Consider the following 25,026-nt stretch of genomic DNA (forward strand, 5'->3'; position numbering starts at 1 on the left):
CAAGGATGGCCCTTGGATGTGCCAAGGGATGTGCCCAAGTCGACCCGCTCAACCGGATCGGGATTTGCGGAGTTTCAAATGTTCCGGTGCTTCCCGAAAGCCTTTTACACGCGAAGTTTTCTGGCAACTTTCTCTTCACCTACGCTCACACCTTCTCTCCGTTCTTCCACCTCCACTCACTCCTCTCCTCTCTCAAAAAAAAATGGCCGAAACTAAGAAGGTCAAGAGCCCTCAAGACTTCGCTGGTCTGCACATCCTTACCATTATCCTTTTCGCTGGCTAACCATTCTTAATTCAGTCGATTTCTTGATGGGTGGTGTCTCCGCTGTATGCTCTTTCATCCCATTCTCATTTTCATGCTTCTCACCTCATTATATATTAGGCTGTTGCCAAAACCAGCGCTGCGCCCATTGAGCGTATCAAGCTCCTTGTCCAGAACCAGGATGAAATGGTTCGTTGAATAGTTGTTGCTCGTTTTGTGCTTGTGCTGATACACACCATTCTTAGATCAAGCAAGGTCGGCTAGCTACCCCCTACAAGGGTGTCGGCGATGCTTTCGCCCGCACATACCGTGAAGAGGGCCTTGTTTCGCTCTGGAGAGGAAACACCGCCAACGTCATTAGATACTTCCCCACCCAGGCTCTCAACTTTGCCTTCAGTACGTCCACGTTTTTTAATTTCTCCGATGTTTTCCTGAACGCCCATCGCAGAGGACTACTTCAAGTCCTTGTTTGGTTTCAAGAAGAATGATGGGTACTGGAAGTGGTTTGCTGGCAATGTCGCCTCTGGTGGTGCCGCTGGTGCCTCCTCCCTTCTCTTCGTCTACTCTTTGGATTACGCCCGTACTCGCCTCGCCAACGATGCGAAGTCAGCGAAGGGTGGAGGTGCTCGTCAATTCAACGGCTTGGTTGACGTTTACAAGAAGACCCTTGCCTCCGATGGTCTTGCCGGTCTTTACCGTGGTTTCGTCCCATCGGTTGTTGGTATCATCGTCTACCGTGGTCTCTACTTTGGTGTCTACGATTCTCTCAGTGCGTCCATACTTTTTGTGCGGTCAATATGCTCATCAACTAACATTATGTCACAGAGCCCGTTGTTCTCGTCGGTGCTCTTGAAGGTTCATTCCTGGCTTCATTCGGTCTTGGTTGGGGTGTTACCATTGGTGCTGGTCTTGCGTCATATCCTTTGGACACTATCCGGTCCGTTCAGTTGCATTTTTTCACCTTGACAATGTTCTTATTGGCCTCATAGTCGTCGCATGATGATGACCTCTGGCTCCGGTGTTAACTACAAATCCATGTTTGATGCTGGCTCACAGGTAAGCCTTTTTCGTCAATGTTGATCAGAAATTGTACGCTTACCATCCTGTAGATCGTCGCCAAGGAGGGTATGAAGTCCCTCTTCAAGGGTGCTGGTGCTAACATTCTCCGTGGTGTTGCTGGTGCTGGTGTGCTGTCCCTGTACGACAAACTGCAACAAATTATGTTCGGCAAGGTTTACTCTGGAGGTAACTGATTTGCTGGCTCCCCTGTGACATTGTCTTATTTTATTTTTTCAAATAGGATCTGGTTAAATACTTGATTAGACATGTATGCATCATACCTATAGAGTCTCGTCTTTTTATTTCCCTCTGTCGTTATTTCCCGGGGTGTATTCATACCCTTGCATCCGAAAGACATGGTGGCACCTCTACAATACACAATTAGTAAATTTAATGCGTTCATCGTTCGCTCGTCACGTGAGTGGTATGAGTGAGGCGCGTCGCGTGGATTTTGGTTTCAAGTTTGGTCCTACTCCTGCATGCGGTGGTTCTCGTCCCCCTTCCACGATTTACGGTCACGTCTTATTCGCCGTGTACATGCGTCCACCGTGGCGACCGTCCTAAGACCATATCAAGAACAGTGTCTTGACGCCTGTCTTGAAGCGCTCGCCTCTGGGGTATCGAGAATTGGAGTATCACTGCCTACAGGCTCTGGAAAGACAACCGTTTTTGTTTCCCTTCTTTCCCGTTTGGTTCCATCGGCTTGGAATCCTGTGGCAACACGAAGCCTTATCATCGTGAACAGCGTCGAGCTTGCCCGCCAGTCAGCCTCTCAGGTTGCTAGTTTGTTTCCCCAATGGTCTGTAGAGATTGAGCAAGGAGCGAAATATAAAGCGTCGGGATTTGCTGATGTGTGAGTTCGTTCGCTGATTCGTTTCCAATTTTACCCATGACAACAGCACCATTGCCACCTACCAAACCCTCAAGTCGGCAGAACGTTTGGCCAAGTTCGATCCACACAAGTTGAAAGCGGTTATCGTTGACGAAGCCCATCACGCAGCGGCACCCTCGTACGTTATCACTCAAAATGTTCATGTTCCTCTTTCTCTCATGTTTTTGTGCTTAGTTATCGCAAAGTACTAGCACATTTCCATCCAGACATTAAACATCCTGATCCTTTATTCGCCGCTCCTTCTCCACCTCACAGAATTCCAATCGTTGGCTTCTCTGCGACGTTCAGTCGTCACGACGGTTTGGCCCTCGGATCGATCTTCGAACGTATTGTTTACCATCGTGACTTTCTGGAAATGATCAAGGAACAATGGTATTTACGAAAATCCGTCTTGCGCCTCTCTCCGTTTGCTTAATGTGACCATGAAGGCTTTGCCCTGTACGAGTGACATCTGTTCGCGCCAGCATCGACCTAAAGAGCGTGACCATTAACACTCGCACTGGTGACTTTAACCCAACCAGCTTAGCGCACGTTATCAATACGGAGACAATCAATGAGTTGGTAGTGAAAACCTGGATTGATCGCGCTTGTAGGTTCCAGTATTCTCTCCTGTTCAGCAGCATTTATTTCGTCCCCTCGCAGCAACTCGCAAATCCACGCTCGTGTTCTGCGTGAACGTAGCTCACGTTCATACACTGACACAGTCCTTTCGGCAATTCGGGGTCGATGCAAGATATCTGCACGCCGGTACACCTATTGCGGAGCGAAAGGCACTGGTTGCAATGTTCAAGGCCGGGCACTTTCCAGTCCTCGTCAACTGCGGTTAGAATTAATTCCTCTTGAATTCGACATGTCGCCATCTCCTCATGTCGCATCTGCAGCTATACTGACCGAAGGCGCGGACATACCGAACATCGATTGTGTTCTCATAGCCCGGCCAACTCGTTCCCGTAATGTCTTCGCTCAAATGGTCAGACACCTTGTCCTCATGTAATTCTCCACCTCACTTTAACCACCAGATCGGAAGGGGAATGAGACTCTCCCCAAACACCGATAAAGGAGACTGTCATATTATCGACTTGGTGGGCAGTCTTTCGAGGATGTCTGGCGTTGTCTCCATCCCTTCACTTTTGGGGCTTAATCCAGCGGAGATGGACATTGAAGGTTTTTCTTTCTTTTTTGTTCACGCGACACCATTTCTTAACTTCAAACTAGACAAAAGCCTGGAGTCCCTCGAGGCACGCGCCTCAGATTCTACATTCCCAGATACCGATGTGCCAACGCCCACATCGATCACCTACATGGAGGAAGAGGACCCCTTTTCTGTTTCCTCTCATGGTAGCTCGCACATTTCCGCACTGAGCAGGAATTCGTGGGTGGGCTGTGGTGACGACATATATGTGTTAGAATGTATTGGAAAGGGCTTTATTCGCATTGAACGATCTGGAGGAGGTAAGAAGTTCTGATGCCACTCTTCGCCAAATTAAATGTCCATGTAAAAAGAGCAGGGCCCCTTTACAGCACATTACGCCCCGCCAATGATAGATCGTCGGACAGCTAATTCACTCCACGTATCGCCTTACATGCGCAGCCGCCAGGTTTTGACGGCAGAGACTCTAAATGACGCGATTTCCGGCTGCGACACCTGGGTGAAAACGAAAATCTTACCTGGACAATTGTCTCTCGCGTGATTGCTCACTTTCACAATTTTTCAGAAAAAAAACCCGCTCACAAATTCTTATCTTAGGTTGCTCCGTTCTGCTCGTTGGAGGAAAAGCCCTGCATCACCGGGTCAGATCAACTTTCTGGCAAGCCGTTGGCGGAATCGTCGCCCAGAACAAATTGACAAGACAAAAGAATTAACCAAAGGCGAGGCTGCAAACATCATCACTCGTCTCAAACACGGTGCTCAGGTGCTATTCTACTTCTCCAATTCTCTACCCCCGCCCCTATTAATACATCCTCCATTATTGTAGTCTCGTTTTGAGAAGAAAGCCAGGGCAGCTGCAAAGACCGCAAAAGTTTTAGCGAAAGAGTTACTTCTTCGGCAGCGCGAGGTGGTCCAAGTGGGTGATCTACCGAAGGACCACAATGGGGCATAGCAAAAGCGATCCCCTACAACTTTACCAGCTCGGAAAGCCGCGGTGAGACGGCAAAATGACTTTGTAATGTCGTTATCGCCGCTGTCTGAGCTAGGGATACAATCTCCTCAAGACCGTTGGGGTGTTGCATTGATCCAGGTTCGCCCGCCACACTAGCTAAGAGGGCACCAACGAAAGAGTCTCCGGCGCCGGTCACGTTCGCCACCGTTTCGATGGGCAAAGCGGGGAAATGTTGCAGAACCATGATTTCTTTTGCTTTTCCATGTGCAACTATATACCTTTTATGAGGATTGCTTCGTTCACGTGCCCACGCTGAGGCCAGCGAATCCTTCTCAGGTATGCACATCGCCACGAGAACACCACGATCTCCACACTTGACGAAAATATGCTGGAAGAAGGGCAGTAGATGAACTACCATCTGTGCGATCCCCTGATCAACGAGGAACGATAGATTTCCCTTCGAGGAATCATCGACGTCGACAGGTTTTCTGGCTAGTTGTTCCAAATCAGTTCTGAAGGCCGAGCCAAGGTTGAGGCTATCAACGACGTTCCACCAGGCCGGATGAGACATCAGGTCGAACTCTTCAGATCGTGTTGCTTGGTAGAGATGAGTCAATTCCAACAAGTTGGGAGTGAAGAAGGTGATTGGGGGTCCATCAGAGTTGTCTCTTCGCAGGAAAGATGAAATGGCTGGTAAGATTGAAGCAGATTTGATTGCAGAAGTAGGTTCGCTGATTGCAACATGCAGCAAGCAATATCACGTTTGAGCAAAGGACTTACAAGAGCACTATATATGGACGTTAGGGCGCCAGCAAACATAACAGTCAAATTTGTAGTATCACTCACCTGCAATACCATTTTGATTGCAATAGTCGACAGCAGCCGTGATACTTTCGGGGGATAAGTTTCCATCAAGAGCGACAACGCTGGGCGTATGCTTTTGAATACAAGACAACATCTGCCAAGTTAAATATGTTAATAACTGAGGGACTAGGAAAGTGATGATGTGCGACCGTATCCCCATTAAACGTTCGAGTGATATCCATATCAGCAACGCCGCCAACGAGAGCACCACCACTGTTGAGAACCATGTTGCAAACCGCGGTTCGTTTGTCAGTTTTTACGAGTCCGTCAGTTCTCATCCTCAAATTGGAAATCTCCTGGACAAGGGCATCACCAAAGTGATCATTGCCAACGGGAGCAATGAGCAAAGAAGAAAGGTCGGGATAGCGGGCCTCCATGATGCGGTGCGACGCCTCGGCAATATTTCGTGCGACGCCGCCCAACGACATAGACACTGTACCTGGGGCGGTTGAGTGCATCGCTTGAGAAGGATTCGTATTTGTATCAGCTTGAGCGGTTATGTCAAGGGCGGCGGAGCCAATGACGACAACGTTGGCAGTTGGCTTGATTGCATCAGGTAACTGTGAAGTAGATGAAAGAAATACTGACAAAGAGTACAGCTTCCTCCTCTTTTTTGAATAAGCCAGCTGATGGCCTAAGTCGTGGAGCCAATTCGGCCTCGTGATACTGCTTAGCAGCGTTGAGTTGATTTATAGACGAGAGGAAGGCGAGAAATTTCATACAATTTCAGGCAGCAACTTCTGATACTGGACAGCAATCTGTCCCCCTGGATGGAAGTCAGAATAACATTAATATTCTAAAAGCCACGAGGACGAACCAATTAAAGCAGTATTTTTTAGAAGGGCGATGTTTGACACGAGTGAATCCCCTGCACTTAGCTCGGCAACTCTGTTGAGAAGCCAAGGCGTAGCATCTTTGCCGCGTCTGGATATCCCATTCTCTTCAGATTCCAGGACCGCCTGGTTAACGCACGCCTGGATCTTTTCACCGCTCGCCTCGCATTCTGCTGGGATGGGAACTGCGATCAACGCTCCGTTTACCATACCCAGTTGCCATTGAGTATCTGTCAGACGGTCAAAGCGGATAGAGGAGGGGGGTGGACGTTGAACACACGGAGTACTTTGGCAGCCGTAACAGGATCATTCACATTCCAGGGGACCTGTACAAGGTCAATTTGAAAAGCGACAGAACTGCAATGAATCTCACCTTGAAGCCGCTGTGGCGTGAAAAGAAGGCAGGGAACTCTCGAGATTCTCCATAGGTCAAGGTTGGGACACCGAGAGTTTCCTGGAGTTGACATCAATGAAACCCGAAGTTCTGTTATGGTAAATAATTGCCAGATATTCTAAGGTCCTGAGGGTACAATTAAGCAGAGGAAGAGGTATATTCATAGAAAACCACAAACTTTCCGATATCCAGAATGGATTTGACGCCCGCTGATACCAGCCCCACGGGACAGCGAGTCAGTTCGTGCAGATCCGCTGAGACGTCCATTGCTAAAAGACGTCAAACACTGAAGGTTTGGCTATGGTTTCCCACAGATACTTACTGTTCTCGCCACCACGATGCACTCCCCCAAGCCTAAAATGAATCGCTGGTAAACCAAAAAGTTTGGTTGGCCTCAAATAAATGTCTCTTACCCTCCCGTTGCAAAAATCTGGAGCAAAAATCAGATGATCAATCGGTGGGAAGAGAATTTGTGCACCTTGATCCCAGCCATGGCCGCAAATACCAGTGTAGCACTGCACGTTGTCCCTAGAGGCCGCGAAACTGTTTTTAGTCGAAGAGTCAAATATATTAGAAGAAGAACGTACCGCCATCGGATTTCGTGGCCACCGCAGCGGCGATATCTCGCCTTGAGACCTTGCAAGGGTCCCCGCTACGATCCGCCAATCTTTCCAACTCGTTTCGAGTAAGGCCAATTTTGATGCGGCCACCAATAATGCCAATGGTAGCAGGAACGCAACCTGTCAGCCTAACAACATCTTCGAGGGCTATAGGAACGTTTAAACTGTGGGGAAAGGGGAGTCCATGCGATACGAGGGCAGTTTCGAGTGCGACAATGGGTTTGTTGGTGGCAAGAGCTTCCTCAACCTCTGGGTGGATGTCAAGAGGCGCGTTGCGTGACCGCACAGAAGCGAGTTGGGCCCGCGTAGAGTTGAAGCGTACGCTCCGTGAAAGATTCAAGCGAGAAGATGAACGAAGCATTGACGTCCCAATGCATTGAACAAAACATACTACATCATGATCTTGTTCCGCCGGCCCGGTCCTCCGTCAATGATTCCCTCTGCATCCGTTGAGGCTCTCCTCAAGACACCACACGGCGTATGCGCAATCTCGCATTCCTTAGACGTCCAAAAAATCATAGCCTCTGTTCAGGATGAATCCGCAGGCGCCACCGCTGTTTTCATCGGTGCGTTATGACCTTTCCTCTGGTCTTGCCAATATTTAGCAAGCCAAACCTCTTCAGGTACCACACGCAACTCTTTTCAAGGTTTTGCCTTTATATTCTCGATTACCCGATGCACTGCTCAAATTACTGATCCAAAAGGAAAAACCGTAACACGCTTGGAATACCAGGCGTATTCAAAGTTGGCGATCAAAACGATGGCAAGGATTATATGTGATGTTAGCCAGCCAGCAGCACAATCCGATCACGAACTACGTGCACAAGAAGGCTATGTGTCGTCCATCATTCGATGTGTTGTCTACCATCGCATAGGAGTGGTACCTGTTGGGGAACCTTCCATAGGCACTTGCATCTCTATGAGGTGACAATACCGACTGACTATCAAGCAGTGATCGCGGTTTCGTCACCCCATCGGAAAGAAGCTTTCGCCGCTTGCGAGCGGATCCTAGAAGAGATCAAGTCACGCGCGCAGATTTGGAAGAGGGAGTGTTATGAAGGAGAGGATGAAAATCAAGCAGAATGGAAATCAAACAAGTAAAATACTATAATAGAAAAAATATCATTCCATACTTTTAAAGGCATATGACGGTGAGGACATCGTCCCAATCAGAGTCGTGAATCTAAGTTTAATCGACCTTCCATTCTTTCGTAACCCCGTCATCTTCAGAGCTCACTAGCAGCTCGACAGACCAAATCACGAGGGTGAAGAATATATTCATCCACCGCCACCAGATTTGTGAAGAATGATCGAGAACTTGAAATAGTCAGAGACAAACGGGTTACATAAAAGCGGAAAGACGCACGAAGGAGATGGGAATATACGGTGATGAATATCGACTGACGATAGGTCAGCAAGATCCGAGTAAGAGTTGACGTCTGGGTGTGCTGATCAGCAAAGCTCAGACACTCTCGGCTGAGAGAGATTACCGGTCTATCGTCCCAGCCATTGTCCACCCCTTCTTCGGATTCCCAGCTGTCGGCACCGATGGTAGGAAGTATACGAGAAGCAAGCTGCAATATCGTCAAGCGGTAAAGTAGTGCGATGAGAACCGGCTTCGGAAGTGTGTTTATGACAAAGTTCAGGAGGGTCTGGAAATGAGGAAGGATGTTAGGGAGAAGGGGGGCACTGATAAGATGTGAGCGGTATTCGTTCTTCAAAATGCAAAACGAAAGACTTACTACGAGGATGCTGGGTCCGTAAAAGACTTTTGGTCAAAACCACAAAGCCAGACATTATAGGCAATGAAGACAGCGAGCCCAGATGACTCGATGATGTTTGTCCGCCGCAAAACGAAGCCAATGAAAGTAAGGAAAAGGAAAGCGGTGATAGCCACTCCTAGCAGGGTTGACGACAAGGGTGATGCAGCGGCAGTTGGGTATGACTAGGTATAGTGCGGTTAAGCGAAAGTGTTGTAGGATTGACGAGAGACTCACGACGACAATCCACCATGCAGAAGCCACGTAAGCGACGGCTGTCGCAATCAGAAACCCAAACTGATACACCTCCCCTCTACCGACTAGCCGCTTCCCTTCTTGCCCAAGCTTCTGAACAACGAGCAAACTTGACAGGCCTTCCATGGTGATGAAAAGTGGGCCAGAAAACGTGAGGGCGGTGCCCCACCAGTCTGCGGCAGATAGGAGCCAGGGGTTGACAGACGAAGAAAAGACATTGAAGCAAACAAGGAGTAGAAATGGGTGCATTGGTACTTGGAGGACTGACAATGCTTGCGACCCCCAAAGAAGAATCATGGTCCCGTGGATGAGAGAGTGGATGCATAGGAGGAGAGACAAGAGAAGAAAAGCCTGTCTGGAGAGGGTCGCTAGCGTTAAAGGAAGAAATATCAGAATCTGTAAAGCAGTTGACAGTCTTGAAAGAGAGAATGAATTGAAGCGAAATGTTGATGCGAAGAAAATACCTTGCTGTGTTGGAGACAACACTCCAAAGAAACCAAGGATTCATCATGCCTGCCAGAGATAAAATAGGAACCGTATGGTGGTTGAAGCGTTGCCTGGCGGTGGGGAGGCCGGTTGCTGCTCAAAACAATGAGGGGGTCATGGAAGCGTCAATTTGGCCATTCATGACATACTACAACAAAGCCGAAATATTATATTGTACACATTTACACTACTTGTTCTTACAGGATACAAATCATACAAGCATTTTAACAGCAACGACTTTCGGTAGTGGCTCGTCTACCGATAACGGGAGGAGGAGGCTGCTCGACAGAGAGGCTTTTACGTGGATTAAGCAAGCCTTTTTCTTGAGCAAACTCTGTGGCTCGGGTCAGAGCAGCCGGATCGGATGGGGGCACGTAGAATTTATCTATGATCGGGATCTGGAGGAGGTTCATTTTTGACGTGATAACCACCATATGATTTGTCTTGATCTCCATCCAGTCAGCTGGCGAGTGGGTGAATAAAGTGGACGGAGTGCTATTGAGAGCTTTACCTCTTTCAAACGTCAGTGGCTCACTAGCGATCTGTAAAGCAATGCGTCAACATTCAGCCAAGTGGTCAAGATTAGACACACCATAATGATACTTTCACGCTTATCGGCCTTGGACATCCGGTAGTGACCTCCCTCTGCATATTCACTGAATTCTGTGCCGGACGAGAACCACTGTCAACGTGATAGGTGATTAGCAGTAGCCAAAACGAACAAGAAGCTTACCAGAGAAGCCGCTTCGTCCTTTCTCGACGAGATATACCTCGTCACCACCACACTTTCTCCGTCTGTGACGCAGAAATTCATCAGGCTCGGCTATAAGGAAGTATGTCATAAGACATTATTTTGACGTAAGATAAGAATATACCTCGGTGATACCACATTCTTCAGCATAAGTATTCAACGTCGCGATTGTTTCAAGCATTGCTTTTCGCAAAATGTCTGAAGTGAAAGACTTTGCATCAGGGTCAGGCAACTGTCAAAGACATGAGTGGCATTGAATCGGAGGATGTCAGGTACATACCTTGGAAAGTAATAGGGCGAAAGCCCATTCCGAATCTATATTATCAGTAGTGAGTTTTAGGCGATAGTTTGCGCGAAATATGAACAACCTGTATTGCCCTGAACCATGTTAAAAGCAACATCTGGAAGATCGGACAACAAGCGCCGTTTGAACAAGGGGAAGTCAGCGAGTGCACCGTTGTGCATGAACTAGAACATATTTAGATTCATTCAGTTCTGCGCCAGAGGTAAGATTCTGACCATCAATTTCCCATGAACAAACGGATGGCAGTTGTCAAGAGACAATGAACCAGCTGTAGTGGCTCGAACGTGACCACTTGACGGATTGTAAGCAATGCGCAAGGACGGGGGAGACAACGTACAAAACCAAAGGAGATTTAATTTTCTCCGCGAGACGCGTAAGGTTGATATTATTCCAAGCCTTGTTGATGTGTTTAGTGCGAATGAAAGGAAAGGAATGTTTTCCCAAAACAAACCGGCGTCACGGAAGTGAATATGCAGGGTTGACTGCCAAGTTCTTCGTCGTAAACCGAGTCATACCAGCCTATGCGCGTCTCATGAGCTTATGATTTGAATTCCTTTAGAGGATAATCACCCACCAACCCCAAAGCCATCGCCATTCATGGGCCTCCGTCGATCGAGGCGCAGTCGCGAGTCGAATGCTTGGTTGATGATAGAGTGGCATGGTCGAGTCAACAGCTGAGTGGGGATGTGAGCAAGAGTCAGAATGATGCAGGACAACCTACATGGGAGAGTTGAACTGGCGAAGTCCCTTTGTAAATCACGAAGCGACACATGGGGGCGACAATCTGCAGGAGCAATTGAAGGAGTCAACGCAGAGAAGGCAGCCCAGGCTTTTTATCCGGCCTTCATGTTGGCGCCCGCTCCGCATAACTATGATGTGCGATCGCGTGAGTCGAACTTCCACCGATAAGTAGTACACGTGAAGTCTACAATTTCTTTCCTTCCAAAACATATTGTAATACATCCTATACATCCTACTGTTACAAAAACTCTTTCGGTCGTCTCGAGGGGTCTCCGCCAGCCTCATCATAAACCAATCCAGCAACACGGAAAGCGAGTTCTTGTAAAATTGAGTCAAGTTAGCTTGATATCACCCAAGACTTCATGACCCTCACTCACCATCTGCCTGAGTCTTTAATATCGCTTCTGCATATACCCGCACAACATCTTCCGTCCCACTTGGCCTCACAAAGGAGCGGCCCCCGTCGTACCTCCGAACAAGTTCATCAATCTTCGCCTGCAAACCGGAAGGGCTGATCAGACGGCGTTCCGCATCCTCGGTCCTAAACGCGTTTCTGTCACTGACGACAACTTTGACCAATCGGTTAGGCAGATCGGCATATAAGGAGTTCCATTCGACACCCGTATAAGACTTGTGGGCAAGAACGACTTCTACGAGAAGCATATCCGAAAGTGCATCGCCTACTGTCTGGTTGATCAGGTGGGTCAAATTAACAAGATGGTTGAGGGCTGTGGACTGTGCAGGCGTAGAGGGCTCATGGTTCGCGAGCGTTTCCTGAGCTTGTGGGGAGAATAACACGGTGCCGTGGCCATTAGCTTCGAAATATACTCCGATGTTATAGTGCTCAGCGGCGTGGTGAAGATGCTTGACGCCAGTTGGGACACATTTTACTGGTAAACGCTATAAAGGATTTCATTCAAAGCATTATCGACGATTTCAAAACATACTTTGGCAAGGTATCTAGTAGAAGCACCGTTGGCGTAGGCAGTCTGGACAACTCCCACTTTGATTGTAGATTCCAGGCCAGCTAATTTGACAAGGTCGACGATGAATGCCGCAACAAGAGCTGCAATTTTGTCGCCGTCGAGCATCGAAAAATAACCACGATCGTCCAGATAATAATACATGAGACGATCAGCGTCGCCATCTAGACTGCACGCGCGCTGTCCCGGTTTGAGTACCTCAACCAACGAAGGAGGCAACTTTTGCATAGTTTTCACAAAGTCTGCTCCGCATGCGTTGTTAAGGGCTCCCAGGGTCGTGATTGATGTATTTTCCAATATAAGGGGTATACTTTCTCCAAGGTATTCAACAAGCTTGGCCGCAATCGGTGCCCCTACGCCATTTGCACAGTCAATTACCAGTGGCGTTATTTTGGGCCTCCCAGCCTTATGGAGAAAAGACAAGGATGAATTGGACACCATAATGCCCAACGAATGGCCTGACATACCACCAGTTTTTTGAAAGAATCACTAAGCTTTTTGAAGTAACCGTCCTCTGAATCATCTCCGTAGCTTTCCTTCGTTCCTTTGGTATTGATTGCCTTGACAAGGTAGTGAAGAATAGGGGTCGTAGTGACGCCTGCGTCGCGCGCTTCAGCGCCGATGGCTTTCAACCCGTCTTCCAACGATGAGATGAGGGCCACCCCAGAAGGTCGTGTATCACGTGCATAAACAACGCGTGAAGGTTTCGAAAGATCAATCTTCACGTTGCGAACAAAGAGATCCAGAGCATGCAAAAAGTCGTCCGTTGTAGACGCGTTAGCAAGGACAGTTGCATGTGTCTCCCAAGCTGCTTCAAGCATTTCACCGCGGGGGTCTACCAGCTTCACTCCGTTATCCTTTAGACCAACCAGGAAACATTAGTTTTCAAGTCATGATGGATAGTGGACACTCACGGCTTCCGGGTTGTGGGATGCTGTGACCATTACGCCTATGGTCTTGCCATCCAATCTCTTGCTTCGAAGTCCAGCAAGGATGCCCACCCGGAAGAGCACTGAGTCAAGAGTGTTGCCTCTGAAGAAGGAGTGAGGAAGATAAATCTGAGGATCAATGGATTATACACACAAGGTCCTGAAGCCTGCAGTCCCGTATTGAAAATGCAATTCTAGTGGTTTCGAATGAGCATCGCAGAGTACCCTAATATCGTCAATGGAAAGTTGGGACATGAGTGGTATTTATCGAGGATGGCTGGTCGTCGTCGTTGCTCGGTCGTGGCAATGGGCACAGTCTGACTTTATCCAAGGTCGTTATATAGATCAGATGACGATGTGACTTTACAACAGTTGTGGCTGCGCTTTGACTCCCTTTCTTTTGCCCACAATGCCATCTAAATCGCCAGCCCAAACTCTCCTTGACAAAGCAGACAAGAAAGCCAACTCGTCAACAGGCTGGTTTTCCTCATCGTCGACCAAATTTGAAGAGGCCGGCGATCTCTTCCAACAGGCTGCGAACTCCTTCAAGCTTGAGAAGCTATTTAAGGAGGCCGGAGACGCCTTTGCACGGGAAGCAGAATGTAGAGAGCAATGCAAGGAGGCGAACGAAGCAGCGAACGCGTGGTGGAACGCCGCCAAGTCATACAAGAGGGGGTTCCCTGATCGTGAGCCTACTCGTTTGTTGTGGAGCAGCAGATAACCAGGGCTGTGTAGTCGCTATCCAAGCCTTGACGCAGACTGTCGTCCATCTCACGCAAGGTGGACGGTTTAGACAGGCTGCGGATAGGGAGAAGGAAATTGGACAGATATATCTACAGGAATCAAACGACCTACGAAAGGCTTGTGAAAGCTTCGAGAGGGCAGGTGACTGGTATGCACAAGAGGATGCTACAGCGTAAGTTTTGGATAAAAACGAGTATAATGACCCTCTGACGAAAACCAGCACCGCCAATGCCTGCTACAAGGATGCTGCTGACCTCCACGCCGACCTTGAGGAATATCCTCAGGCGATTGCTCGTTACGAGCAAGTTGCTAACCATTCTCTTACATCTGCTTTGACAAAGTACAGTGTGAAGGAGTATTGGCTCAGAGCAGGACTTTCGGCGCTTGCGATGAACGTAGGCTGTCCCGTCATAAGCCTCTTTCAGACATTGAGCAATTCTTCAGGACACGGTGTCTGCGAAACGAAACCTCATGAAATATTCAAACCAAGATGCGACATTTAGCTCGACACGCGAGGCCAAATTTTTGAATGCATTGCTGGAGGCCGCAGAGGCGGGAGATGCTGAAATGTTCACGGGTGCCGTGGTGGAGTTTGATCAAGTGACGAAACTCGATAATTGGAAGACCAATATTCTACTGAAGATCAAGAGGGGAATTCAAGAAGAGCCCGGCCTTACGTAGAAGACCTGGCGTACATGTAGCTATAGGACAAGCTGTAGGCGCGGGTCTATTCGACGTTTAAATCTCTAAAGCTTGTAGGATCTATGTATTTGGACATATAAATAAAGATGTTTTTACTCGAACACGTTACCCAAACGTTACCGAACATTATACTCCATTCACTTAAATTATTCAGTCCCTACTTCCCCTTCAATGCACTTGTTGTTCGCTCTGTCTTTGCGGGTTCTTCACTTTATATACGCTCTGGTGATCCATGTTCGCTCATATTGGAAAAGATACACCTGGAGTCCCCCACAGCCTCTTTCAGCGGCGCGCAAGCGGTTGCCAAAACACCTCGCCATCATTCTCGTTGCAGATACACAACTCACCGAAGAAGCCACCGAAAGACTTTTGTCGGACAGCGTTGTCAACGCGGTTGACTGGTGTCGGGCGAGTGGCATTCAGAAACTTACCGTTTATGAAGAGAACGGTATGTGTCAAGGATTCTGTCAGGTTTTACCAATGTCAACCTCTGACGCAGGCCTTCTTTCTACGTCTGCCCAAACCATTGGCGATCGTGTTCCCCACAATAGCTCAGAAAGTGAATCGAGCGAATCTGAGCTCGAATATCCGTTAACTCCACCACCGTCTGATTATTCCGAGTCCCGGCCACTTTCTCCATCGCAAGATATACACACTACCATTCCCGCAATCCGTATCCAGGTCTCGAAGTTGCCTCTTGAGTCCTACGATCGGAAATATTCGGTGAAAAGACGAAAACGTAAATTCAACTCGAATCACAACCAACGAGGACATTAACACCGTCTTTAGACTCGACGACCCCTTCTACCCAAAGACCTCCTTTGTCTTTATGTTTGATCTCGCGTGAATCCTCCAAGGCTGCCATTGCGTCAACTGCCTCTTCCCTCGCCCGATTTCATCAGCAACAATTGTTCAACGGAGCTAAAAGGCCGAAAGACCTCTTCCAGCTGCGTGTTGATGCGTTCGAACATTTATTAGAAGGTATATGATAAAAGTTCTTCCCCAGCGTCGTATTAAATTTTTCCAGGCGAGGATGGCATATCCCCCCCGGATTTCATGATCGTCCACTGCTTAAACCCATTTCAACGCCACCGATCCCCCTTAGAACTTCACGGGTTTCCACCGTGGCATATTCGGCTTACTGAAATACAGTAAGAGTTTCAAATAATACCACCACTGCCGACAACCTAACATTCACCATTTGTTGTCTAGTCAAACCAACATGAGAGGCCGTAGACTTACCCTCTCCGCCGTTGCTCACGGGCAGGTAACCGGAGTACTAGACGAGTTAAGCTTCAGAGAGGCGCTCGACGAATTTGCCAGAGCGGAGATGCGGTTCGGAAAATAGGATTTGTCATTTTCATAGTAAAGTATCATGCCTTTGAACTAATGCGTACTTCTTGACTATCGTAGCGCGACTTGTACACTAAGGGTTGAACGTTGAGGGTCGAGCGCCAGCGTCGACAAAAAAAGTAGGTGCCAAATGTGGTTACTATCAGCGCCAAGAACTTGGACCACAACGTGGAAAGACCCTGTGATATAATTGGTTGTTGCAATGTGCCCAGAGATATAAAGAGGGTAAGGCACTGGCAGTGATGATTTTATAACACACCCCCGCGCGACATGGCCACGTTGTCACATCCCACCTCTTCTCTCCTCCTTCAAAATTCAGACAACATTCGAAATAGTCCTAACAAATCTCCTCGCCGATTGCACACGGACCCAAACTACATAGCTAGCAACGATGACCTCATTTTGAGGGTTTACAAACGAATCATAGTTTGTTGCGATGGGCAAGCATAGGGTAAACTCTAAGGGCTGCTTATTAACCCAATCTTATTTGTTAGAACTTGGCAAGATGGCGTTTCTGAACAGCGGTCTGCGTACACTAACATCCTTGTACGTGCTTTATGCAAGGAACTGCGAATGCTGATTGATGTCCATGATGGAAGCGTCTCGCGAGAACCATCAACCATGCCGACGAGAGATTGTCTCCGGCTATTCCCCAGATTGTGTTTTATCAGTCTGGAATTGGCTCTGAGAAGAATTTCTATTCTGAATATATAGAAGGTGTGCATGCTAGGGCTTGCGAGACGAACAAGATTTAAATTCGACGACTTCCGCTGCCGCAGGGACAACTGGGTCATCTTTAGGTGGATGATTACCAACTTGCTTCCCGTTTGCATCCACTCAGGTACCTTTTTCAAGCCGACAAAGTAGAAGATGCTTACGCATTCATAGCGCAGTAAGTTTGACCTTACATTCTCCATCTTGTTAATATCACTAAGATTGCTCTGGTAGCAATTATAACCCCGGAGATGAGGTACGTGCATTTTGCGCTTCTGCCGTGCCTAATTTCGTGCCACTTCAAGTTTTTTTAATCACCGGCACCCTACCTAGATTTTCCTCTTTGGGTTCTCCAGGGTCAGCCTGATTCTTACTTTTCTTCTCCAAGTATTTTAGTTTTGATCTCTTTCGGCCCCTCGACAGGGTGCATACACTGCTAGGATGGTTGCCATGTTTATCGTGAGCCACGCCATAGAAGATCCTCCACTATTATTGTAACCTCCCTTCATTCATGAATCAGGGAGAAATTGGTGTTCTCGATCGCAAAGATATGGATCATTTCGCTGGCATTTTCATCGCTTACCAGAAGCTCGGAAAAAGCAAAAAACCGGAGGGTCAGTCCCCCAATGGTGTGGTTTCAGGCTAACCTAGCTCAACACAGAGAAGGAGAGATTGAAAGAACAGCTCGCTCCGTGGTCCAGCACTCAGTCGCCTGGAAAGATGAGAGTAGGTTGCAATCAAGGCTCTTTCACTGTCAGGTATGATATTTTTGCATCCTACACATTATTTATCATGTTAACTAACATTTTCATATGTGCAGATGTGTTGGCGTTTTTGACACAGTTGGATCGCTCGGGCTACCAGAAGAGTTAACTTTACGGGCACCAAAGTTGACGAATCTCTTCGGGTTCCCCGATAGAATACTGGGTGAGCATGTTGAGCGTGCATACCATGCGATGGCTCTCAATGAGACAAGATCCGACTTTGTCCGTTCAATGTTTCACCGTCGCATCGTCACTAACAAGTGCTTAGAACGTCAACAAGTTTCAACAGACAGAAGCTGGCCGGCAAAAAAATCAAATATTGAAGCAGGCACGTAGGTTAACAACTGAATATACGAACTTCGTAACTTAAAGTACTTGTCGTCTAGTGCTGGTTTACCGGTGAGTGTCACAGCCTTCAAAGCTCGCGAGCTAAATGCTGCTCAAGGTTGTCATTCTGATGTATGTGACACTTTGAAAGGGCTTCTTCTTGCTGGTAATACGAGTTATAGATCGGCGGTGGCTACAAAGAACATGATCTGGCCGATATTTCCCTCACATGGATGCTGGTTTGTTCCCCCTGTTCAGCCTTTTACAGATTTGATTCGAAAGGAACGCGACAGGCTCATATCGGAGATATATTATCTCTCGATGTAAAATATCTATCGCAGCTGCCCCAGCCGGTAGCCTCATGGGGAACACAGAAACCTCACGAGTATGTTCTCGACGCTTTCCTCCAGCAGCATTCATTACCTTGATTAACCTCTGATCAGCCCAGCTACTGGAATATTTTCCTTAGCGCACACTATCCAGCGTTCTCTTCCAACTTTCACAGACAACATTACCGAGGAAACAATACATCTGTCTGTCTTGAAGCAGGCGTCTGTATACCCAGCGCTTTCAGAGCTCCTCAAGAGTAATCCGAGTCTCATTTCCCCCCTCCTACCTCTTGAAGAAGAGATGAAGGAGACCTGGCCGTTCCGCCCAGAATCGTCGGTTGTTCAGTCATACGCGTTGGGATTAGGGAATCAAATTGAAATCAAGAAGGAGCGAACAAGTGTCAGGAAGGAACTCTTTAGGACTGGATCTCGGATGGGCAAATCCGTTTTTCGCACTCTCAGTTTCAGCGTGTCGAAAAAAACGACGAGTAGGATTATAACGGAGGCAGGAGCGGTGACTTATGAGGAGAGAAACTGGAAGGGGGGCGTCGAGCTAACTGACGATGCTAAAGCGAACGGTCTGGGCAGTACCAATTAGATAATGTCATGTGATGAATTTGTCTCCAGAGTCAACCTTGCCTCACTCTTTGTTCTACCCGCTCATGTTACTAGGGTGATGGTCTATGGCTGTTCAAGATCTTGTCGAGTTATATGAGTCACACCGTACTCAATCATCTACCAATCATCAAACCAACTCGAAGGAGGGAACTAACAAGTCAACCTTGAAGCCAAGCCCAGCTCGATTCATCAAAAGAGCGCAACGACATGACGAAGTCAGCGTAGACGTATCAAGAAAAGCGGGCATATCCTCAACGAACACCTTACATGGCGATGTTCTCAATGCCGACATCACAGAAGCTGCTGAAAGCAATGGGGAAACAATGCCTCTGGTTGGAGGGAATGTGGATGTGGGATCCCCCCCTGTAATATACGATCGCGCACTCCCAGCGTACGGGCCTGCCATTGGATCAAATTTCGAAACATTGAAAAACCCAAACCAAACTTTCTATCCACCAAACTCAGACACGACTAAAGTCGCGTTCTCTCACACTCCTGTTGCAGCTACTGTCGTATTTGCTCGAACTGCGCCGCCATTGCATCTTCCTCGGCTTGACGGCTATCTCTCAACTCTCCCCACGCCATCGTTCTCGAGGGGGAGCGAGAACAAAGAAACGATGTTTCCGCCCATGGATCAACTTGCCAGAACTGGTTTGTCACTTGAGAATCTGGAGGCCAACGGTTCATCAGCGCCTCTTTGGCGGAATCGCACAACAATATTGAGTTCTTCTGTCAACTGGTTACTTGGACTCATGGTACACGTCTTTCGCACCACTTCTCTTGTACATGTTGCCCACAACAATCCCAGGGATCAAGTGTTTTGGCTTCATTCTACAGTCTTCAGGGCGTCTCCAACACTGTACAAATTTTTGCTTTGATCCTGAGTACCATCGGTCTGCACCTCCATCCTTTGCCTTGACTACCTACACCGCTAAAGATAATAACAGTGCCTCATGCTGGAGGAAATGTTGGAGACAAGTGGCGGAGGCTATTCCTCGGAACTATGTGAGTTATGTGCAGTACATTGCTGTTCTAATTATATCGTCTTACTCTAGACCAAACGTCCTCGCCCTTAATTTTGCCTCCACCTTGCTTCAGTCCTTATTCTTCCTGCTCATATTTATGGTAATTGCTTTTGGATTGTTGTATTATTTCTATGTCTCGGCCTGTCACTGCGATCGGTACAATACCATCGAGGGACTCCAACATGCCGCAACCAAAGGCAAACGATGGGGCCTCCTCATTGTTACCTTCCTCCTGACAGTCATATACCTTCCGCTAAGCACTATGGCTGTCCACGTTCTAGTCTGGTCTGAAGACCTTTGGGTCGTTCCCAACCCTTATGTCAACGCAACTACTTCCCCGCCTGTCCTTCCACCTCTGGGTCCGGCAAATAAATTTCGTGATCCGCTAGATTTTTGCTGGACGACGACCATGAAACGAAACGAGGTGAATTATGCGCCAGTTGCAATCGTTCTTTCTGCAACTATTCTTTCCTTCGTAAGGCTCGCCATAACATTTTCGAATTGGAAATTGCTTATTTTTCGACAGTTGACCATATGGTTTCCAATAGCCCTGCGCCGTGTCATCCGACAATCTGTGCCGAAGGTTGACAAGTTTACCGAACTTGGCCGCCCTAGGAGCAAGGTGGACATGGATAGTGAATATCACAGACTTCTTCAACGTGATAACAATCCCTTTGCATTTCTGTATAGCGGTGCGTTCCATCCATCCATTAAGTCTGTATATTTGATGTACCACAGGTTTTCGAAGGAGGTGGGGCACTTATGAATCAACATACTTATTTGCGAAGCTCAGTACCCTCGTGATCATTGCCGTCCTTGACCCAAATAATTGCTTCTTTCGCACTGGTTCTCGTTTAACGATACCCATAGTACGCCAAGTGCTACTTCTGCTCTCTACCCTCGGCTTTTTCATCGCGCAATGTATTTTTGCACCGTTTTTGGATCCAGTGAACAACGCTAGTGAGTGGATATCCAGGCTCAACTACGTGGCAACTGCCGCTACGGCGCTTGCAATTACATTGAATGTACCTGGGAAAAACGTCATCAACACGTATGTTCTTTACAGGTATGTCATCTTTTTTTTAAAAACAGTGATGTCGATGAATAAGTTTCTCATAGCATATATATCATAACTTACGGACTTAGTTTCTGTGAGCTTGTATCTCTGCCGACTTTCGAGCGCTGAGAGTACTTATGTCTTCACCAGATTTCTCCGTCATTGATTTGAACATCACCCAAAGAGCTGTGAAGAGTGAGTCGCCCCCTATTGCTCTCAACAGCGAACCTGATTGAATGAAGGATTGACACGTAGAATCGATTTCAGTGTGCATTCAACTTATCGTCCGTTGACCTTACTGATCCAAGTACAGGCATCGATATTTTTTCCCCAAGGTATGTTGCTATCACAGTTCAATGGCCCCACTCATGACGACGCTAGGTTAAACACTTCGCCCTCTTCGTTGCATAGCACGCGGCGCATTTGGCAAGAAGCCATTGCAACTTTGTTATTGACGACTCCCAGCTGCGCGATTCCCAAAGACCAAGCGATGTGTTTCGCGCAAGCGAAAGGTTCTGAATTTCCACCATATCTGTTAGACTTTCAGGGTTCCCCTAGTGAAAGATTTGTAGAAAACTTAAAGGTAATGACGACTTTCGTTATCAACTCGAATTGTCACGGAATGATTTCAAGTAGATTTTGCGGGAGGTCGGATCCCTTGCTTATAGTCGGGCGATCGCCCTTACAACGGGTCCGGACTACGCCTGGTATCGACGTCTGGAGGACGAGATTCAAAAGGAGTACACAGGTCCAGACAGCTACTGGAAAGGGGGTCCAGCGATTCCGAACTGTACAAGCTTTTTTGGAAATGCCTGGTGGATTCCTTTCCCACCGACTCTTGCTCGTGACCTTCTACCGTTGATTTTTTAACTTGTCTAATTGTTGCTACAGGTCATTCAGTATGATGATGGACCCTGTGCAGTTTTACGCGAAGCCTCGGACTTGGAAGCGTATATTGCACAGAATTCTAGTCCCGATATACAAAGGAGACGGCAGGTGCGCATGTCGCTACGTGCTTTAGAAGGGCAGACTGTTCACTGGCCATACGAACGCATTAATGCAAGTCGTTGGTCCAGTTTTAGGTCAAGTGTAGCCACTGACGTCTCTAACAGTCCATCGGATCGCAGCAGTTCTGGTGCTGTTGGAGGAAACGTTACACGGCATCAACGTCGACGAGCTATCGCTTCTGTAAACTGCGCATTAAGCGGAAAGGCCACCTCATGTGGCATGGCCTTCATCTAGGAAGTGGTTTTCGCGTCGAACTCGAGTACTCTGAGCGCTTGCAAGTTTCTGGAACTGTCATTGGTTTGAACGACGATTTTGATTTGACTTCGACCTTGGCTCGCTTCCTAGAACTCAACATGGCATTGATAGACCAACGACACCACAGAATCGAGACCGAAATGTGCAACTACAGACGTTACAATCGAAGAGCTTGTCGGTGGAAGAGTAGGGTCCTCACGTACCAGTTCCTTACGAACGTATACGATAAACCTCAAGAGGCTGACGAGCTCGCGCGCGGTGCCGTCAAATTCGAATGTGATGCCCGAGTTTGCCAGCTCATTCTCCGTAGCGAGGCGGCAATTGCAGCTACTTATCAACGATTTGGAGCAGTATCAAAGTCTGAAGCAGCGACCTGGTGGTACATATTTTGGGTGCTTTTTTCCCCTACAGAATGAATATTTTTAGCTGATATACACCAAAGGATGATTTATGGAGAAGAAATCACGACACGATCAAGGGACTACAACGGCACGCAACCGAATTCAATCCTCATTACGCGACCTCGATTGCATATAATCCTTTGCCCAGAGCTAAACTAGAGAGTTTTCTCACTCAGCGTGGCTTACTTCATAAGAAACCTCGATGGAATGATTTTTTCCATTCAGGCTTCTTGAACAAACTTTACCTGCGTCTAAATGATGCGGTTTTTAGAGACTCTAGTCGAGTGAGTGGACGCACTAGCATCTGAACATATTTCTAAACGCCTGTAGGCTATCATGTTCCATCTTGGTGATGATATGTGCGAATTCGACATGGAAGACATAGACCTCGCTACGCAAGGGCGGAATTCTACTCTTGGCACAGGTGGAGGGACTGACCACGATTTGTCGTGGATTCGAGCACGTCCTGCATATCGTTGGGAGGGTCTTTTGAACGATCCACCTCGCAGCGGCACACACAATAAACAGAATTGGCTGGGGAAACTCGGCGCTTGGTTTGGGATTACCCCATTGTGGAGGTCCGGGCAGCCATCGAACGGAATATTTATTGACGTTCGCCTTAAGAATGGCCGGTTCGTACTTATTGACAACTCGGTGTCTAGTATGGGTAGCCATTGAAATGTATGTTGAACGACGAACACTGAGGTCGCCGCAAATTTGCGCTAATTTGCTGACCAAAATCGCAAACCGGCACGCAAATTAGAGCAACTTGGCGAGGTCTTGAGAGAGAGAACGATGACAGGTTTCGGCGCAATTTCTTCTTAAAAGGGGTGGTTATGGCCTTGCGGAGTGTCGATTTTGAGTGAATATGTGTTCAACGAGTCGGACCTCGTTCGATCTCCATCTATCAACTCGGTCACATGAAACCTCATGAAACCTCCTTTGAAAATTCTTCCATGCGTCCACCGTCAAATGTGCACTTCAAACAATTAATTCTTCTAGGTCAAACAGCGTGCAAGTACACTAACTAGGCAAAAAGAATAGGGGGTTTCACAGTAGGCCAACTTAGGTCCCAACTTAATCCCCAACTTGGTGAGCAACTTTTGCCAAGTTGGAAGGACAAAGTTTGACCAACTTCATCAAGTTGGGATGCAAATCGTGGTCCCGACGCCGATTTGCAGCCAACTTTGATCCCAACTTGGTGCCCAACTTCACCTCGCAACTTCCCACGTGTCCAAAATAGGCAGAAATCTGCATTCGGAATCCCTTCCGAGCCCAAATCAGCCCAAGTTCATGTTTTCTGCAGTTCAAGGTGTTTCACGGTAAAGTTGGCCAACTTCCCTTTCAACTTTGTTGAAGTTGGCCCACAAGTTGGAATGAAAGTTGGGACCTAAGTTGGCCTACTGTGAAACACCCTAATGTCACATCATTTTTTGGACAAAGTTAGTCCTGTAACACAAGAACCAAACATTTTGAGAGCTACACTCTGGGGGATGAACTAAGGATAAGGCACAGGCTCTTACCCAGCCATCGTTTCGGGGTTTACAAAAAAAACAAGTTTCATCAGAGAGATTTGACTTAGAATAATTTCACGATTTTTGATGACAAATACAATCACTGATCCAATCATTTATTTTAAACAACGCAACTCTTATTTTTTTGAACCCCTCCACGACGGCTGGCATTTTACAAACGTAAACAATCAGCCACCGTCGCCTGACGCTCCGAAGGTACTTCCTTTTTAAGAACTGTCATCAGGAAACCCTAGTTCGGACCGCGTCGACAGTTCTCCCACCCCGCCCTCTTAGCCATCGCCCAATCGGCAAATATCACCCCCGCACAGGCTGTTTACCGTATATGGCAGATGGAGGGGATTGTGCCGCTGTCAGGCACGAAGGATGAGACACATAGGATGGGTTGAATGGGCTGGGTTGGGCGTTTGATGAGGTTAGCATTGACAAGGGGAAGACTTTTAAATAAATTTATGTATGTAACTTGTAAAATGTATTACCGTATCACTCGGGTACCAACCTATCCACAATGCTATGATCTATCCCATAATTCTCGCAGACTGCCACAACTCTTCACTTTTGTAGCCCATGCTGTAGTCAAATTCCATGAAGATAGCAAAGCGCACGTCTCGGATAGTCATTACTGGGCTCTCACGTAGGATGGTGGTGATTTGGCGTTTTCACTGAGGACGGGTGCCAGAAAAGAAGAAGAAGGAGCGGGAGCAGGATGCATGCGTCCGCGTGACGAGGGATACTTTTGTGGTTTTCCTGCCGTATGTGATCGTTATAGAGCAATGTTGCGAGCCGGGAGAGTTGTGCATTTATAGGGAGACATGGTTCTCGGACTCCATGAGTAGACGCGATTTGGAATACGGTAACTTTTTCATGCTGCTCAATCAGATCAAACGGTATTGATTGGTTATCCACCGGTGGCACCCAAAGTAGCCCCGTCGCCGACGGTGGCTGATTGTTTACGTTTGTAA

The 25,026-nt window shown here is 47.6% G+C and overlaps 11 protein-coding genes across 11 annotated transcripts; 7 read left to right on the forward strand and 4 right to left on the reverse strand.

Moving 5' to 3' along the window:
* Nucleotides 1-150: 150 nt before the first annotated feature.
* On the forward strand, nucleotides 151-1,729 carry LACBIDRAFT_192393 (ADP/ATP carrier protein). The gene is made up of 9 exons (XM_001873137.1): nucleotides 151-245; nucleotides 299-327; nucleotides 383-451; nucleotides 508-658; nucleotides 711-1,031; nucleotides 1,088-1,199; nucleotides 1,252-1,318; nucleotides 1,372-1,507; nucleotides 1,563-1,729. Exons 1-9 carry the CDS (start codon nucleotides 203-205, stop codon nucleotides 1,571-1,573), a joined length of 939 nt encoding a protein of 312 aa, XP_001873172.1. The 5' UTR covers nucleotides 151-202; the 3' UTR covers nucleotides 1,574-1,729.
* Nucleotides 1,730-1,800: 71 nt separating this feature from the next.
* LACBIDRAFT_300611 (uncharacterized protein) lies at nucleotides 1,801-4,189 on the forward strand (the record flags this gene model as incomplete). The annotated part of the gene is made up of 10 exons (XM_001873138.1): nucleotides 1,801-2,174; nucleotides 2,221-2,331; nucleotides 2,388-2,585; nucleotides 2,642-2,802; nucleotides 2,856-3,035; nucleotides 3,095-3,183; nucleotides 3,233-3,377; nucleotides 3,429-3,665; nucleotides 3,717-3,900; nucleotides 3,961-4,189. 10 exons carry the CDS (start codon nucleotides 1,801-1,803, stop codon nucleotides 4,187-4,189), a joined length of 1,908 nt encoding a protein of 635 aa, XP_001873173.1.
* A 139-nt stretch (nucleotides 4,190-4,328) lies between these two features.
* LACBIDRAFT_300612 (indigoidine synthase A-like protein) lies at nucleotides 4,329-7,387 on the reverse strand (the record flags this gene model as incomplete). Its single annotated transcript, XM_001873748.1, has 15 exons — nucleotides 4,329-5,046; nucleotides 5,096-5,102; nucleotides 5,162-5,273; nucleotides 5,326-5,721; nucleotides 5,768-5,845; nucleotides 5,902-5,945; nucleotides 5,997-6,242; nucleotides 6,293-6,338; nucleotides 6,386-6,466; nucleotides 6,517-6,532; nucleotides 6,585-6,675; nucleotides 6,729-6,760; nucleotides 6,820-6,836; nucleotides 6,885-6,934; nucleotides 6,994-7,387. 15 exons carry the CDS (start codon nucleotides 7,385-7,387, stop codon nucleotides 4,329-4,331), a joined length of 2,328 nt encoding a protein of 775 aa, XP_001873783.1.
* A 69-nt stretch (nucleotides 7,388-7,456) lies between these two features.
* Nucleotides 7,457-8,127, forward strand: LACBIDRAFT_300613 (uncharacterized protein; the record flags this gene model as incomplete). The annotated part of the gene is made up of 4 exons (XM_001873139.1): nucleotides 7,457-7,592; nucleotides 7,650-7,673; nucleotides 7,731-7,931; nucleotides 7,979-8,127. 4 exons carry the CDS (start codon nucleotides 7,457-7,459, stop codon nucleotides 8,125-8,127), a joined length of 510 nt encoding a protein of 169 aa, XP_001873174.1.
* Nucleotides 8,128-8,215: 88 nt separating this feature from the next.
* LACBIDRAFT_300614 (uncharacterized protein) lies at nucleotides 8,216-9,552 on the reverse strand (the record flags this gene model as incomplete). Its single annotated transcript, XM_001873749.1, has 5 exons — nucleotides 8,216-8,343; nucleotides 8,393-8,715; nucleotides 8,769-8,971; nucleotides 9,024-9,456; nucleotides 9,506-9,552. 5 exons carry the CDS (start codon nucleotides 9,550-9,552, stop codon nucleotides 8,216-8,218), a joined length of 1,134 nt encoding a protein of 377 aa, XP_001873784.1.
* Nucleotides 9,553-9,751: 199 nt separating this feature from the next.
* LACBIDRAFT_300615 (glutamine amidotransferase) lies at nucleotides 9,752-11,354 on the reverse strand (the record flags this gene model as incomplete). Its single annotated transcript, XM_001873750.1, has 11 exons — nucleotides 9,752-10,069; nucleotides 10,120-10,209; nucleotides 10,261-10,350; nucleotides 10,403-10,510; nucleotides 10,559-10,593; nucleotides 10,647-10,746; nucleotides 10,798-10,873; nucleotides 10,920-10,978; nucleotides 11,034-11,101; nucleotides 11,157-11,256; nucleotides 11,304-11,354. 11 exons carry the CDS (start codon nucleotides 11,352-11,354, stop codon nucleotides 9,752-9,754), a joined length of 1,095 nt encoding a protein of 364 aa, XP_001873785.1.
* A 207-nt stretch (nucleotides 11,355-11,561) lies between these two features.
* LACBIDRAFT_300616 (phosphoacetylglucosamine mutase) lies at nucleotides 11,562-13,490 on the reverse strand (the record flags this gene model as incomplete). The annotated part of the gene is made up of 6 exons (XM_001873751.1): nucleotides 11,562-11,641; nucleotides 11,701-12,223; nucleotides 12,271-12,711; nucleotides 12,774-13,163; nucleotides 13,221-13,338; nucleotides 13,390-13,490. 6 exons carry the CDS (start codon nucleotides 13,488-13,490, stop codon nucleotides 11,562-11,564), a joined length of 1,653 nt encoding a protein of 550 aa, XP_001873786.1.
* Nucleotides 13,491-13,637: 147 nt separating this feature from the next.
* LACBIDRAFT_181307 (vesicular-fusion protein SEC17) lies at nucleotides 13,638-14,780 on the forward strand. Its single transcript, XM_001873140.1, has 4 exons — nucleotides 13,638-13,921; nucleotides 13,971-14,151; nucleotides 14,200-14,374; nucleotides 14,424-14,780. The coding sequence occupies exons 1-4, from the start codon at nucleotides 13,645-13,647 to the stop codon at nucleotides 14,658-14,660; spliced, it is 870 nt and encodes a 289-aa protein (XP_001873175.1). The 5' UTR covers nucleotides 13,638-13,644; the 3' UTR covers nucleotides 14,661-14,780.
* Nucleotides 14,781-14,852: 72 nt separating this feature from the next.
* On the forward strand, nucleotides 14,853-15,458 carry LACBIDRAFT_300618 (hyphal tip protein; the record flags this gene model as incomplete). Its single annotated transcript, XM_001873141.1, has 2 exons — nucleotides 14,853-15,129; nucleotides 15,181-15,458. The coding sequence occupies 2 exons, from the start codon at nucleotides 14,853-14,855 to the stop codon at nucleotides 15,456-15,458; spliced, it is 555 nt and encodes a 184-aa protein (XP_001873176.1).
* An 846-nt stretch (nucleotides 15,459-16,304) lies between these two features.
* Nucleotides 16,305-18,766, forward strand: LACBIDRAFT_300619 (uncharacterized protein; the record flags this gene model as incomplete). The annotated part of the gene is made up of 15 exons (XM_001873142.1): nucleotides 16,305-16,474; nucleotides 16,529-16,580; nucleotides 16,634-16,751; nucleotides 16,890-16,926; nucleotides 16,983-17,004; nucleotides 17,082-17,105; nucleotides 17,172-17,207; nucleotides 17,269-17,362; nucleotides 17,410-17,506; nucleotides 17,569-17,734; nucleotides 17,781-17,840; nucleotides 17,899-17,911; nucleotides 17,958-17,971; nucleotides 18,022-18,224; nucleotides 18,283-18,766. The coding sequence occupies 15 exons, from the start codon at nucleotides 16,305-16,307 to the stop codon at nucleotides 18,764-18,766; spliced, it is 1,590 nt and encodes a 529-aa protein (XP_001873177.1).
* Nucleotides 18,767-18,851: 85 nt separating this feature from the next.
* On the forward strand, nucleotides 18,852-23,210 carry LACBIDRAFT_300620 (uncharacterized protein; the record flags this gene model as incomplete). Its single annotated transcript, XM_001873143.1, has 14 exons — nucleotides 18,852-19,541; nucleotides 19,595-19,679; nucleotides 19,734-19,791; nucleotides 19,842-20,503; nucleotides 20,550-20,877; nucleotides 20,931-20,962; nucleotides 21,019-21,063; nucleotides 21,182-21,203; nucleotides 21,250-21,451; nucleotides 21,505-21,708; nucleotides 21,760-21,927; nucleotides 21,981-22,523; nucleotides 22,574-22,816; nucleotides 22,863-23,210. 14 exons carry the CDS (start codon nucleotides 18,852-18,854, stop codon nucleotides 23,208-23,210), a joined length of 3,630 nt encoding a protein of 1,209 aa, XP_001873178.1.
* Nucleotides 23,211-25,026: the final 1,816 nt, after the last annotated feature.

Source organism: Laccaria bicolor, genomic scaffold (assembly GCF_000143565.1).
Source record: "Laccaria bicolor S238N-H82 LACBIscaffold_1 genomic scaffold, whole genome shotgun sequence".
Taxonomy (NCBI): Eukaryota; Fungi; Basidiomycota; class Agaricomycetes; order Agaricales; family Hydnangiaceae; genus Laccaria; species Laccaria bicolor.

Excerpts from the sequence above, each read along its gene's own strand:
- LACBIDRAFT_192393 (XM_001873137.1), top strand. The coding sequence starts at position 203 with ATGGCCGAAACTAAGAAGGTCAAGAGCCCTCAAGACTTCGCTG. Across the intron at positions 452-507 it reads TCCAGAACCAGGATGAAATG|ATCAAGCAAGGTCGGCTAGC; the intron begins GTTCGTTGAATA and ends CACCATTCTTAG. Across the intron at positions 1,319-1,371 it reads TGTTTGATGCTGGCTCACAG|ATCGTCGCCAAGGAGGGTAT; the intron begins GTAAGCCTTTTT and ends ACCATCCTGTAG.
- LACBIDRAFT_181307 (XM_001873140.1), top strand. The coding sequence starts at position 13,645 with ATGCCATCTAAATCGCCAGCCCAAACTCTCCTTGACAAAGCAGACAAG. Across the intron at positions 13,922-13,970 it reads CAAGAGGGGGTTCCCTGATC|TCGCTATCCAAGCCTTGACG; the intron begins GTGAGCCTACTC and ends AGGGCTGTGTAG. Across the intron at positions 14,152-14,199 it reads GCACAAGAGGATGCTACAGC|CACCGCCAATGCCTGCTACA; the intron begins GTAAGTTTTGGA and ends GACGAAAACCAG.